The sequence below is a fragment of the Cervus elaphus genome, chromosome 33 (genome assembly GCF_910594005.1).
Source record: "Cervus elaphus chromosome 33, mCerEla1.1, whole genome shotgun sequence".
Taxonomy (NCBI): Eukaryota; Metazoa; Chordata; class Mammalia; order Artiodactyla; family Cervidae; genus Cervus; species Cervus elaphus.
The window spans coordinates 39,791,981-39,806,572 of record NC_057847.1 but is presented as its reverse complement, the minus strand read 5'-3'; the positions used below and the strand labels follow the sequence as shown (position 1 = coordinate 39,806,572).

The following is a 14,592-nucleotide window of genomic DNA, read 5'->3' as shown; positions in this document are numbered from 1 at the left end:
TGCCAGCAGTTCTGGGGAGGGGACTGCGATGAAGGTGAGAATATCGCTAAGCAGCCCACGGTATCGGGAACTATTATGAGCACTTTCATGTTTTACCTTATTTCATCGTCACCTACCCTGTGAGCGGGGAATGAGAATAGCATCACGTCCAGAGGAGGAGCCCAGCTGAAGGAGGTGAATGGCTCCCCTGAGGTCCTGCTGAGCGGCAGGTCACCGTGAACCTGAGTCTGACTCCTGGGTCTGCCCTTAAGCGCCGCTGCCTGTGCGTGTTGGGAAGAGGCTTAGACAGAGCTTGTGGCCGTGCTGGCCGCTGGGGGAGAGAAGGGGACACGGGCAGAGGCAGGGAGGCCGAGCGCAACAGGGCCAGGGCGCGCGGCTCAGAGCGGATTTGGTTGTGACTCTGAGGCGAGTGTGAGAGAGCCTGTGAACGCTGGCCTGCCTTCACCTGTCTGTGGTCCCAACAGCACCGCAGGGAGCTAAGGAGATGATTTGGAAGCAGATCTCCACAGGAGGGAGGGTGGCTCGAGGCCCCACTGATACCTTCGTGTCCCAGTACTTTCTTCCACCGCAGTGACGGTGTGTGGGGGTGCAGCGCCCCGCTAAGCATTCTCTTCTCGTCATTGTATTGTTGTCCAGGGTCTGCAGGATGCTGCAGGGTGCTCTGAGGCTGGGTGCTCTGCTGTGTGCAGGCTTAGCTGTGGTGTATTAAAGTATGGAACTCCTTGCCTCCACGCCCGCCCGAGTGCCTCTGAATACATGTTTATTTTGCAGGAAATGCTGCCTGGGCGATGGCTACTTCCAAACCTGATATTTTGATTATACTTTTACAGAAATTGATGGAGGAAGGAAACGTGATGTACAAAGTAAGTGGTACTGCCCTTTTCTGGGATGCCGTGACAGCCTGCAAGCAGCCTCTTAGTTGGGGGTGTAACGGATATAGCTGTGCTGCTACACAGGATGCATGTAGCTCAGCGAGTAGACGTTCTGGGAGGTGCCATCCTGGCCTCAAGCCTGGGCTTTGATATCTTAACAGCAGAATCTTCCAGGTGGAACGCAGTACTCTTTGTGTCCGGGAACCATTATTTCTGAACAAATCCTTGCGGCTGTAACTATGATTTACGGCCTGAAGCCTTGCTTGGGAGGCAGAGTTGCTTCTGGTTTAACGGGCATGTCCTACAGGAAATTCTTTGGCGCCTGGAATCATGAGACATGGGAAAGGAACACTCAGGAGACATTTTCATAAGAAAAGAATCATGCAATCTCCCAAGCCTTTCTTATCTTCATTTTAGTATCTATAAGCCTCTGGAATGTGAAACTGTTTCTGGAGAGATTTTTACTTAAGATAGTCAATAATATATAATACTCAGTTACTCAGGAGGCAAGTTAATTTTTTTCTCATTTTCCCTTAGAAATGTAAAGACAATTTAAAGAGTAGTGATTTTGACTTTAACAAATTTCACACTAAGACATCCAGTTTAGATCAGAGGTCAGTACACTTTGCCTGGAGAGAGGAGGGGAGTAACTATGTTAGGCTTTGCTCTGTGGTCCTTTTCACACACAGCCCACCCCACCCCCACCCTGAACTGTGCTCTTGAGGCACAGACTCAGCCAAGATGACACACAGTGGAGCCAGGCCAGGTTCCAAACTGTTTGCAGAAATAGGTAGTAGGCCAGGTTTGGCCCAGAAACCGTAGTTTGCCAACCCCGAGTTTATAGAGAGATAGGCCATTTCCATAGATCATCATTCTTTCCAGGTCTCTGATTAGACAGAATTAAAAGATTATGAAAACAAAAAAACTATCAATACATCATGACCATTTTAATCCTTTTTGCCATGAAGCAGCTACACTTGCTGTGTTTTCCCTTTTCTTTTTTTTTAAAAATAATAACAAATAAATAGGCATATAGCATGACCCAGCAGGGTTCCTGGCTTGGAATCAGTTTGAAATTGAGTTCAGAGTGTGTATTGTTGTGGCTTTGAAGTGGTTTTAATATGAATTTTGGTAGGCAATTATGTTAGAAATATCAAGCCATTTTCAACAGACTTCATACCTGCTGCGAGACAGACCCGACAGAGCAAATGGATTTCTTTAGCCTTGAAAATGACATGCAGTGCTGCGTGGGGTTTTAAAGCCTGTGTTTTAGTTTTTCTTAAAAGAAAAATTATTATTCTGCAGCAAGCTCTAGGTTTATCCACAAGACTCTACTTGCCTTGAGAACGCCATCATTTTTCCATCTGATTTCTGTTACACTTTGCATGAAAGTGTCCTTACATGAGAGATCATTCGTGAAATGTTTGTCGAAAATATATAACGGGGACGATAATCCAATGTTTTAAGACTGATAGCTATGGGTTTGGCAATTTACGGATCCCTCCCTATAACCTGGTTCTGGTCACAGACACCTGTGTTCACAGTGAGGCCACATGACCCTGCCGGTTTGTGGACTGGTTCTGGCCACAGCCCGTCCTCATCAGGGTCCTTATTCATCTTGCGGCCTCTGAAAAAGATAAATTTCTCTGGCTTTTTATTCCTAGAAAGGGAAGATGAAAGAGGCAGCCCAGAGGTACCAGTACGCCTTAAGGAAATTTCCTCGAGAAGGATTCGGAGAGGACATGAGACCATTCAATGAGCTAAGAGTTTCCCTCTATCTCAATCTGTCTCGCTGCCGAAGAAAAACAAACGTAAGCCCCTTATTCCAGTCTTTCAGCCATAGACTGTTCTCATGGTGGAGGAAGCCTGCCCTTCCACGCCCTAGTCATGAGACTGCCCGTCTTGTGTTTGCACTTTTCTGTGAGCTTGGTACACGGGCAGCGACTTGCCTGGGGTGACTGTCGTTTGATCACGGCGCCCACCCACCCCCACGGTGTTGAGACTGTCATTAGATCACGGCGCCCACCCACCCCCACGGTGTTGAGAGGAGTGCACGTGGGTATGGTTTCTGTGTCTCAGTGATGATGAGCACACGCAAACCACTCCTCCACCTCTGCCCAGCTGCATGTGGTCAGAGCTGTCATGAGTGGTCTGTCCCCAGGTTCAGAAGGAAAGGGCGTCGTTGTAAAATTCAACACAAATGTGTTACATACAGTCTGCCTAGCGTTTATTATGTTTGCTTGAAAGGTAAGCCAGGAACTGGTTAGTTCATAACTAATTAACCGTAGTTAACTCACAGTTAACTTATAACTAGATTTGTTTCAGTATCACTTTCTTTCTTTTTAACTGCATCCTGTCTCCAAAAAGCCTGTGACCTTCCTGCTTCTGTGCTCATACACTCTTCCTGCCTTCCTGAGGCATCTGTGCCCCCCCGGCAACCCCTGGGTGCCAGCTCTCGTTGGCCTTCACTTTGCTGCACTGCTTCCAACACTGTTCTCTCCCCAGAGTTCAAAGATTTTTGCTTCTCTGTTGGATCCTTCCCATAAGAACACGAATACGCTTTAGCTGTCACCCAAACTCTACAGCAAACACCCTGACTCGCCTTCCCCTTCACCTTGCTCCAAATGTGTCCCAATTCTCTGTCAACCTCTGGAGCAAAACTCCTATTAAAAAGTTGGCGGGGGAAAAAAAAAAGTTGGTGGTCATCATATTTCAGTGCGGCTTCTGACTTGTGTATTTAACTGTTGATACCAGGACTTCGGCATGGCAGAAGAATTTGCTTCCAAGGCCCTTGAGTTGAAACCAAAGTCCTATGAAGCCTTTTATGCCAGGGCGAGAGCCAAGAGAAGTAGCAGGTACCGTCTGGGGTTAGATGGGAGACTAGTGAAGCCTTCTGGTCTTGCTCTGGTCTCAAAGCTTGGGGGCTTCTGATCCATGAGCACCACTCAATGCCTCTCCTCCTTTTTGATACTGAGTAGGTAGCTTCCAGAAGGCACAGCAGTCGAAATCATTAGCAATGGCTAAACTTTTACTTTCTCTAGACATCGCTTAACTGTCCCTCCTCTCCACCAGTTGACCTGTACTGCAACATCAAGTTCCTAGCTTAGTCCGTGTTACCAGTGAGATAGCCAACCAGAGGCACGGAGAGGAGGCAGTGGGAAGGGGGGCGGAGTCAGTAGGACTTGAGTTGCTTGGGGTGGGGCGGGGGAGGTGATGTGAAGAGGATTCTAACCCCCCTGCTTTATGCTGAGCTCACCCCCACCATCTGGTCTTTGTAGAGACGCTGGGGCCCTGGGATTGCATGGGTCTGGATTAGAATTTGGTGCTCCCACTTAGCTGAGTGGGTCTAAGCTAGTTCCATGGGTCTCGTCCACACAAAACCTGCACAGAATTCACTCAGCTACCTTTGCGTTTAAAGCAGAGCTGCTTTATGAACAGTTGCATTCAGAGTTCTTTCTTACGTGACTTGTAATATCTTTATATCTTTTAATATAAAGGCAGTTCGTGGCTGCCCTGGCTGACTTGCGGGAAGCAGTGAAGCTCTGTCCCGCCAACCAGGAGATCAGGCGGCTCCTGGCCCGCGTGGAGGAGGAGTGTAAGCAGCTCCAGCGGAGCCAGCAGCAGAAGCAGCAGGCCCCCCCGCCTGCCCCAGCCACCGACTCGGACAACGACGAGGACGCCCCGACGCCCGGCCTGAACGACCACTTTCACCTTGAGGAGGCTGAAGAGGAGGAGACGTCGCCGCCGGAAGAAGCCATTTCCCTCGCTCCCAGGCCCCCGCCATCCTCGTCCGCGCCCTCCCCGTACATCCGAAACCTTCAGGAAGGGCTCCAGACCAAGATAAGGCCCGTGTCGCCGCTGCAGAGTCGGCCGGGGCCCGGCAAGACCCTGAGGGAGGCGGTGGCCCAGCCGGGGCTGACGGTGCAGCCCACCAAGCAGGCGCAGATCGTGAAGACCAGCCAGCACCTGGGCTCCGGACCCGCGGGCGTGAGAAACGGCAGCTCGAAGACGCAGGTCTCTCCGCTGAATCCTCCCCCGAGCCCCATGCCCGGAAGACTGCCCGCTGCCCCCGCCGGTAGCAGAAGCCTGCATCTGGAGGGAGCAGCCTCTGGCCCCTTCGGCGATCGGCTGGGGCCCAGCCCCGCAGGCCACCTGCCGCACAGTGAGGGCGACACTGCGTATCCTTTACCAAGCAAGATAAAAACTGCAGAGAGACTTCTGTCTCATGCTGCTGTGGCTGTGGACGTGGTCCCTCTAAACCCAGGGGGGCCAGTGAGCTGCAGCGACACCCGACACCCGACTTCCCTCAGTAGCTCAGGCTCTTCCGGTTCTCCGTCGAGCAGCATCAAGATGTCAAGCTCCACCAGTAGTTTGGCTTCAAGCAGCAGTTTCTCGGATGGCTTCAAAGTCCAAGGACCAGATGCTCGAATTAAGGACAAGGTTGGTAGCCAGGTTCCGAGTGGCACAGCTGAGCACAGACCTCGCAATACTCCATTCATGGGCATCATGGATAAGACCGCGAGGTTCCAGCAGCAGAACCATCCTCCTGGCCGCACCTGGCACTGCGCAGTGCCAGAGGGGCTGCTGACAAGCGCACCGTCTGCAGCTGGCCTGCAGGCCTCGAACTCTGAGAAGCCCTCTCTCAAACAAGCCAAAGCCTGCCCTGGGTCTACCCTGGGTGGTGGTGTCCACAACAGGGCCCAGGTGAAGGAGCTAGAAGAAAAGAAGTGCCAAATGCCAGTCCACTGTCAGGACAGCAGAGTAACTAAGACCATTTCACATCTGTATCAGGAAAGTATGTCTAAACAGCAGTCTCATATCAGCAATGAAGCCCACAGGAGTCACCTCCCTTCAGCAAAACCAAAGCGATCATTCATAGAATCAAATGTGTGAGCCTTAAGAGAGACCCATTTGTAGTATTTGGAAGACAGTGTGTTGGTGCCTGGTAATAATTAAATGGTTGTACATGAGAAAAATTACTTTTTAGCCATATATTTTTTCCCCTCTGGAGTGGATCAGATGCCATTGATATACTGAAAGTGTCGGATTAAATTTCTTTAGTAAATAGAAGTCACCAGAAATAAGAATGCTTACCAGAATTGGAAAACTGCAACTAGCTATGCCTATTAAGTTAAAAGACAGCCAGGAAGACATTAACTCATGCTTTTCTTACAAAGTTGCTTGGTTTTTATCACTTTTCTCCTAGCATTTGCTATGTAGTTAAGATCACATTATTTCTTAGATAATGTAAATATCTAGTAATAATAGTTTAACTCATGACATAATATCATGTTCTGGAAAAGAGGAAATTTTCAAATTACAGTTCCAATAAGTCAAATCTTTATATATATATATGTATGTATACATACGGTTGACCCTTGAACAACGTAGGAGTTACGGGCGCCAACCTCTATACAGTCAAAAATCCATGTATAACTTTACAGTTGGTCCTCTGGAGGGTTGCACATCCTTGTATTCAACCATCCATGGATCATGTAGTACTATAGTACATACTGATTGAAAAAAAAGTGGACCTGCACAGTTCAAACCCCTGTTGTTCAAGGGTCAGAGTGTGTGTGTGTGTGTATATATGTATATAAAAGACCTGAGTAATTTCAATCTGAATATAAATGTGACTTTACATATTATACAGCTGGTTTGTTTTTTAAGCAAAATACAAGAACATCCAGGTAATGTTCTCTTCATAGCAGTTCCTTAAAAAAGATCAACTTTTATTTCTGTTACAGTTCTCATTAAAATATTTTTATAGCACCTTTTTTTGGAACTACATTCCTGCTTCAGTGTATTTTTAATATTTGAAAATGATATAAACCATTTGGAATCATGATTGGTAGTTAAGTTGAATTTGGGCTGAAACACTTTTAGTAGTAGTGTTCTGTATTCTTACACAGCATTCTCGGTGACATGTAAATTAGCTCTCAACTGATCCCCAAACTGCTTTTATCAATGACAGCACTCCTGGAAAAAGCCTTCCAAGGTCCTCTAAGGACAGTATTTAATTTGGATACTTAAGGTATGGTTGGCTATTGCTTTTGTTTTATTATACAGTCATTACTTTAGAGCTATATGTTGTATATATGAAATAGCTAAAGTTGTATTCAGACTTGTAAATATAACTATTTCAAGTAGTTAATCTGGAAGTCATATATTTGCATGTGCTTTTTAAGCTTCATCCATGCTGTTTATTGCACTGAGCGATATATAGGGCATGTTAACAGTATCCAAGTAATGGCACTTTATCTCATTTATATGAACACCTCTGAGGTGCTACTTAAGTCCAAACTGATGTATTATCCATTTGTAAAGATAAGGTACAGGAATGATCCTTGAGTTAAAGGTATTTTTATATGAAAATGATATGCTATTGGAGGATGTTAAAATGCTAGTTTTCAGAGAGGTGGGAGTGTTCGTTTTATATGTTGGGATGTGAAATTATTTTCTAGAATTGGAGAGAAGGAAGTTCTATATTTACAGAATGTTTTAAAAATGAAGAGCTGTAATGAAGTTCCTGTAAGCATCATCATGGTCTTGTACGAATAGGAATCTTCTGGTGTCATACTTCAGCATTAGTTCCTGTGTACAGTGTACCCTGTATAGTTTTTTTTTTTTTTTTAAGAGGCTTTTCATGAGGTTCTGCTATAACTACTATGGCTTATTTATTGTTTATTGTTTTCTTTAATGTTGTGGAAGTCTTACTCTTTCATTATGTAGTTTTGTTTCTGCACAACTACTGTACTTGTCTGTCTGGAATAAAGACAATTAATAGTTTTGTTTTGCATTAAATCAAACAGTAGCTAAGTAGAGAAGATCCTGATGTCAGCTATCTGCCTCACTTTAAGCCTGGGCGAAAAAAAAAGGGGAAAAGCCTGATTTTAAGTAATACCACAAAAGCATGTTTACTCTAATTTTAGAACAAGGATAATGGCGTCTAGAAATCCCAAAATATTTCAAGGTCAAAATTAGTCTTTTTGCCTGAAATGAGGAGCATGCATGAGGAGCCTTCTAAACGTCTGTCCCAGAAATCCTGGGACAACACGGTATCTTCAGTTTTTAGCTCTTACTTGGGCGATACACTGAACACTGTGCTAATGTGAAATTTTGTTCTTCACGTGTGTATTACTCTCTGAGTTAAAAGTGTTTATACCCACATATTTCAGTTTCAAAGTCATATGAATGAGTGTGAACATTAAACTGTTGTGATAAAATATCCTGACTTGGAATCTTAAGCCTAAACAACTTCAGGTTATTGTATGGTTACTGCTATTATTAGCAAGGCTTAAGGTAAAGTATTTTCAGTCCTTCTTTAAAGTCATCTATTTAAACTCAAGGTAAAAAAACTGGGTAGAAGGGGGCAAATCTAGTAACAGATAAATTCTTACTGGATGACTTTTCCTGTGATGCTGCCAGTGTGACTATTAGAATTTACTATACTTTGTGATTTTGATGGATTCCGAGTAAATGTATTTGGTCCAATAATTCCAAGAAGTGCTGTCTCCTTGGGAAGCTGTTGGTCCGAGCTGAGGACCAAGCAGTGGGGTGGGTGGGGCTGCTCCTGCCTAGTCCTGCAGGGACAGTGGCCCCCTAGTGCAGAGGGGCCGTGTGGTGTCCTTTGCTATGGATGGTTTTGGATTTGATTTTTTGTTTGTCTATGCTTTGTGGGGAGAAGTAGTTAGCTTTGGTTTATTTGTATAGAAAAACAGAACACTTCACTTTGGTAAATTGGCATCTTAGTTTTCAGCCACTTAACTAGAAACTATGCTAGTGAAACGTAGGAAAAGAAAATCATCTTCTTTAAAACATTTAAAAAATAACATCTTTTATTGTTTTCTGTCAGTGACACCAATGATTTCTAGTAATTTTTATGTGAAAACCAGCTAGCCCTTTTGAAAAATAAGTATTTTATCAAAACACAAGATACCTGGTCCGATGGTAAGAGCACTATCAGTTTTAACAAGTCTTTTGATGGAATATATACTTACATTGCTTTTTTATTTGTGTTTTCAAATTTCAGAACAATTACAATGAGGGTTTGGGGGTAAGTACAAAGTCCTGGTCCCTCCTGCCCTTAGAGTTTATTTAGTTTTAGCAAGCTTTGCACTAATGGCTTCCATTCTGGTGAACAACTTGTGAGAGGCAGTACAACCTCCACTTACAGAAGCTGAAGTCTTCTGAGTAAATGTTCGTCAGGGTGCTTGTATTAGCTATCAGCCTATTGTGTACAAACGTAGTGTCACCTTAGCTTAAACTATCATGTGAGAACTTTTTAAGAACTCTATATTCTAAAAGGAGGCTAGTTTGCCACTTTATATGTTTCAGCAAAGTCAACTTAATGTATCTGTGATAATTTATGTGATCTAACTTGTACCTAGGTTTGGACAATGGGGGGGGGAATCATTACTACTTTGCAAACTCAGAAGCTAAAAAAACTGCTCAGTAAATATATCAAAGTGATTTTCTCAATTTATTCATAAACAAATCTACAATTATTTTGCTAAAATCTCTTTAGAAGGATTCCAGAGAGTTAACAAATGAAATGTTATTAACTAGGATTTAATTATGTTCTAGTCTAGATTATTCTGATCTTTGGTTATAATGGGATATGATCTATAATAAGAATAAACTTGAGCATTGCAATTTGAAGTCAAAGTAAAACTTTCTCTATAGGTTAAGACTTTATTCACTATTATATGAAAAGGCTCTTTAATAGGTAACTAAATTTACAAAGTTTACCTTTAAATCACTCAAGTGAGATCACAGAAAATATAAATAACACAACATAGAGAGTTTTATTTTTGATGTGTCTCGCTTAGCCATCGATCAATGGCCATTTTCAGAGTCCTATTTGGTATAAGTATCACTGAAGAAAGAACAAGATTTGTCATGGGACTGGTACGTTTCTTTTTGCTGATCCAATTTTCCATTGCTTCCTTTTCATATGAGTAGCCATCTAAAAAAAAAAAAAAAAAATCCACGTACACAAATTACTTGCAATGTAGGAAAGGGAAGTTAGGATCACTAAAATGGTTTTAAAAATTCCACTGCCAAGGCCTTTACTATGATTTAAGTGGTATTCTTGTCTTGGACCACTGCTCCCAAAATACTTCTGCAATGACATCCTAAATTCTACCATGTAAGATACATTAAGATTGCACAAATTACCTTGAACAGTGTCAAAAAAAAAAAAAAAAAATGGAAAAGGGAACTTCTGTTAAAAATTCAGATGTTGCACCAAGGAAGAAAGGAAATGAATCAGGTAGAAGAGAGGAGAGTGGTGGGAAAGGTACAAGGTCCAGCTGTTGCCGGCAGCTCTGTGTATCAGTTGATGTGGCTACAGATGGGAGCAAAGAGTTTTAGGGAAGACTCAGCCTAACTTTCCAACACACTGAAAAGTCAGGGAAACAAGATACCAAGAGATTATAGAGCATACCCTACTATGGACTTGATGGTAAAGGCATTTACACTGCCAAAAGGAAAAAAAGATCCACTGGCTAAGGATTTTAATACCATGTCCTTACAAACTTATTTGTACATGTAAAGGTTGAAGGTTTTATGGCAGTAATTTTTATACCTGTAGCTCTTTCAAACTGAAAATCTTAGTTCCTAATTACATTTACACAGTAACCTATTTGTTTTAATCTGCAATGCATACAACTGTTGCAAACTAACAATGCCAATGTGTTACTAACAAAAGACTGTTAAGGATTTTGAAGATTTCTTTCTGGCTCTCTCTGTCACCATGATAGATTGACTTGTTTAGTCACTAAGTTGTGTCCGACTCTTTTTGTAACCCCATAGACTGTACCCACCCGTCCCAAACTCCTCAGTACTTGGGATTCTCCAGGCAAGAATACTGGAATGGAGTTCAAAAGTCTGTTCTGTACTTCTGTGTCTCTTTTTCCGTTTTGCATATAGGGTTATCGTTACCATCTTTCTAAATTCCATATATATGTGTTAGTATGCTGTAATGTTCTTTATCTTTCTGGCTTACTTCACTCTGTATAAGGGGCTCCAGTTTCATCCATCTCATTAGGACTGGTTCAAATGAATTCTTTTTAATGGCTGAGTAATATTCCATGGTGTATATGTACCACAGCTTCCTTATCCATTCATCTGCTGATGGGCATCTAGGTTGCTTCCATGTCCTGGCTATTATAAACAGTGCTGCAATGAACATTGGGGTGCACATGTCTCTTTCAGATCTGGTTTCCTCAGTGTGTATGCCCAGAAGGGGGATTGCTGGGTCATATGGCAGTTTTTGAACTCTGTGGGAAAAGGTGAGGGTGGGATATTTCAAAAGAACAGCATATATATTATCTATGGTGAAACAGATCCCCAGCCCAGGTGGGATGCATGAGACAAGTGCTCGGGCCTGGTGCACTGGGAAGACCCAGAGGAATCGGGTGGAGAGGGAGGTGGGAGGGGGGATCGGGATGAGGAATACGTGTAAATCTATGGCTGATTCATATCAATGTATGACAAAACCCACTGAAATGTTGTGAAGTAATTAGCCTCCAACTAATAAAAAAAAAAATTCTCTTTCAAAAAAAAAAAGAATACTGGAATGGGTAGCCTATCCCTTCTCCAGGGGATCTTCCTGGATCAGGAATCAAACCCATGTCTCCTGCACTGGCAGGTCAATTCTTTACCACTGAGCCACAAGGGAAGCCCCAATTGAGCCACTAGGGCTGTCTAACTGAAACTGTGTTTGAGAATCACTTGAAAAACTTTTTTTCTGATTATGTTACTGGACATATAATGTGGTCCATTTACTTCCCTTTTTATCCTCCCAATTATTAGAGACTGGTTTGCTTTACATGATGTATTTTTAACATTTAAGTGTCTTCAAAGTAAAACTGTAAGAACAAGTCACATCAAGAAAGAGTCTGTATCTCTCCAACCCATGTAATCTCTCTTCCCATGTAGGTAACCAGATAAGTTATTGTTTACCTTTTCCTTTTGAAAACATAAGCAAATGTGTGTGTACACACACATGCATATATTCTTACACATATTCTTATTACTCTATATTCTTACATAAAAGTGAGCATGCTCCATACTATTCTATACCCAATTGGCTTTTTTACTTAACGATAGTTTGCTTTTTTATTCCCCCACATCCATGTATGGATGTATTAATGAACATCTGGGTTATTTCCAGTGCCTTTTACAAATAGTGCTGCAATGAACAGTCTTACCATTTGGAAGGGAATTCTAGCAGTAGAATTTGCTGCACTGAAGAGTAAATTTATATAATTTAGCTAGAAATGCTCATACTTTCATAGGAATTATACCATTTTCCCCCACTAGCAACACTGATCAGAGTGCCTGAATTTTCCCCAAAGCCCAGCCAAGAGACTATGTTGTCAAACTGAGTTTTTACCAGTTTCTAGTGGGCATTTTAAGGGAGCGAGAACATTTTTTCATCTGTTTAAGAACATTTGCTTTTCTTTTTCCTGTGAACTAACCATATTTTTTACTAATTTTTCTATTAGGTTGCTCTTTCTTAATTTCAGATTTATTTTTGACATATAACTGACATAAGCTTCAGGTATGCAACATAGTAATTATTTGTGTTCTTATTTCTCAAGATTGCTTTGGTCATTTGGAGTCGTTTGTTGTTTCATACACATTTTTAAATTGTTCTATTTCTGTGAAAAATGCCATTGCAACTTTGTTAGAGACTGCACCGAATTTGTAGACTGCTTAGGTAGTATGGACAGTTTAATGATTATCCATGAGCACAGAGTATTTTTCCGTTTATTTGTGTCTTCAGTTACCTTAATGTCTTGTAGTTTTCAGTGTGTAGATCTCTTACTTCCCGAGTTAAATTCTTAGATATTTCATTCTTTTTGACGCAGTTGCAAATAGGACTGTTTTCTTAATTTCTCTAATTGCTTGTTACTAGTATACGGAAACACAACTGACTTCTACATAGTGACTGTGTAACTTTATTGAATTGGTTGATTAGTTAAAATAGGTTTTTTGTGAACTCTTTAGCGTTTTCTATGTATGTCATCTTCAAGTTTTAATTCTTTTCCAATTTGGATGCCTTTTCTTTTTCTTGACTAAATGCATGGGCAAGGACTTCCAGTAGTGTGTTGAATAAAAGTGGTGAGAGTCTGCATCCTTGTCCCACATCTTTAAAGGAAGCCATTTCAGCTTTTTACTATTGAGTATGAGGTGAGCTATGGGCTTGTCATATATAACCTTTATGATTTTAAGGTAATGGCTCTCTATGCCTACGTTAAAGTTTTTATCATAAATGGATATTAAATTTGGGAGATACTTTTCTGCATCTATTGAGATGTTCATATAATTTTTATCCTTCATTTTCTTAATGTGATGCATCACACTGATTTACAGATGCTGAATAATTCTTGCATCCCTAGAATAAATCCACTTGATCATGGTGTATGATTCTTTTAATGTATGGTTTAATTCGGCTTGCTGATATTTTGTTGAGGATTTTTGCACCTATGGTTATCAAGGATATTGACCTGAAATTTCCTTTTCTTGTGTGTTCTCATCTGGTTTTGTTATCAGGGTAATGCTGGCTCATAAAATGAGTTTGTAAGTGTTCTCTCTTCTGTCATTTGGACGAGTTTGACAGGGATTGATATTTTTCTTGAAGTGTTCATATTCTGTAGTTTTCCTGAAGTGTTCATATTCTGTAGATGAAATAAAGATTTAAATTTTTATACTTCTTTTGGCTTTTGAATCCAGGTTAGGAAGTAGTCCTATTCCCAGGTTATCAAGGAGTTCAAGTACCTTCATTTTCTTCTGTAAATGTAAAAGGACCTGTAAAGGTTTCATTTTTTTAATATACGTGTGATTCATTTGGAATTAATGTGTAGTATGGCAGATTGAGCTAGTTTTATCCTTTCCATATGACTAGCTGTCAGAATACCACTTGTTTAAATTCTTTATTTTTCCCACTGATTTAAAATTTCATTTTTATCATTCACTAAACTTCTGGATTTTAAAAAATTCTTTTCCATTAGTCTGTCTATTCATGTGCTGATACCATACTGTGTTCTTTACAGAGACTTTATAACATGTTCTAATATCTGATAGGGCTCATTGTTATGTATTCTTTGCATTGGAACCTACTAGTCACCTGCTATGTATTTCTTGGAAAAAGCCTAATAGTGACATCCTGCTGACGATGAATCTTCCTACATTGGAATACTAATAAGCTTTCCATGTTTTCCAATGTAGCTTTCCATCACAGGGATGTTTTATGGTTTTTTTCATGCTAGTTCACCTATTTCTATGCCTATTTCTAATTCCAATGTTTTGATTTGTTTTTGTCAATCAAGCCTTCCATCATACCTTTTAACCGCTTTTTGTTTACACACACAGGCACACATACCACATGAAGGCTGTATTATTGAGTCCTGCTGATTTAACTTACTAAATGCTGATTACCCCCATTGGCTCCTTGTTAAAATTCTATAAGAAGATTCCTCTAGAAGGAGGCAAAAGAAGGGTGAAGGCGCCTATCAGTGTTGTGCCTAGTTGTGGACCTTTATCTGGTAGGGGTATACTCTACAATTTTTTTTCTTTGCTTCATTGTAGGTACTGTTCAAATCTGTCTTGCTTTCTTCCCTTTAGAGAGAAGGGCACCAGCTGGGTAGCTCCTCCTCCTTAGAAGCCAGAGTTCTGAGAGACAGTATGAGGTTTTAATAACCTCAACTTA

The 14,592-nt window shown here is 41.6% G+C and overlaps 2 protein-coding genes across 15 annotated transcripts in view; one reads left to right on the top strand and one right to left on the bottom strand.

Annotated features, from left to right (window-relative positions):
• The window catches only part of TANC1 (tetratricopeptide repeat, ankyrin repeat and coiled-coil containing 1), a 241,903-nt gene extending 233,805 nt beyond the window's left edge, over positions 1-8,098 (top strand). For all 11 annotated transcript variants that reach the window (XM_043894132.1, XM_043894129.1, XM_043894127.1 and 8 more), the window contains 4 exons: positions 772-863; positions 2,537-2,683; positions 3,627-3,727; positions 4,370-8,098. In XM_043894132.1, coding sequence (XP_043750067.1) covers positions 772-863; positions 2,537-2,683; positions 3,627-3,727; positions 4,370-5,765 — 1,736 coding nt within the window. In that variant the 3' untranslated portion in view covers positions 5,766-8,098. The remainder of the gene's footprint in view (positions 1-771; positions 864-2,536; positions 2,684-3,626; positions 3,728-4,369) is intronic.
• Positions 8,099-8,692: 594 nt separating this feature from the next.
• WDSUB1 (WD repeat, sterile alpha motif and U-box domain containing 1) overlaps positions 8,693-14,592 on the bottom strand; it is a 70,669-nt gene continuing 64,769 nt past the window's right edge. For all 4 annotated transcript variants that reach the window (XM_043894137.1, XM_043894135.1, XM_043894134.1 and 1 more), the window contains one exon: positions 8,693-9,840. In XM_043894137.1, coding sequence (XP_043750072.1) covers positions 9,680-9,840 — 161 coding nt within the window. In that variant the 3' untranslated portion in view covers positions 8,693-9,679. The remainder of the gene's footprint in view (positions 9,841-14,592) is intronic.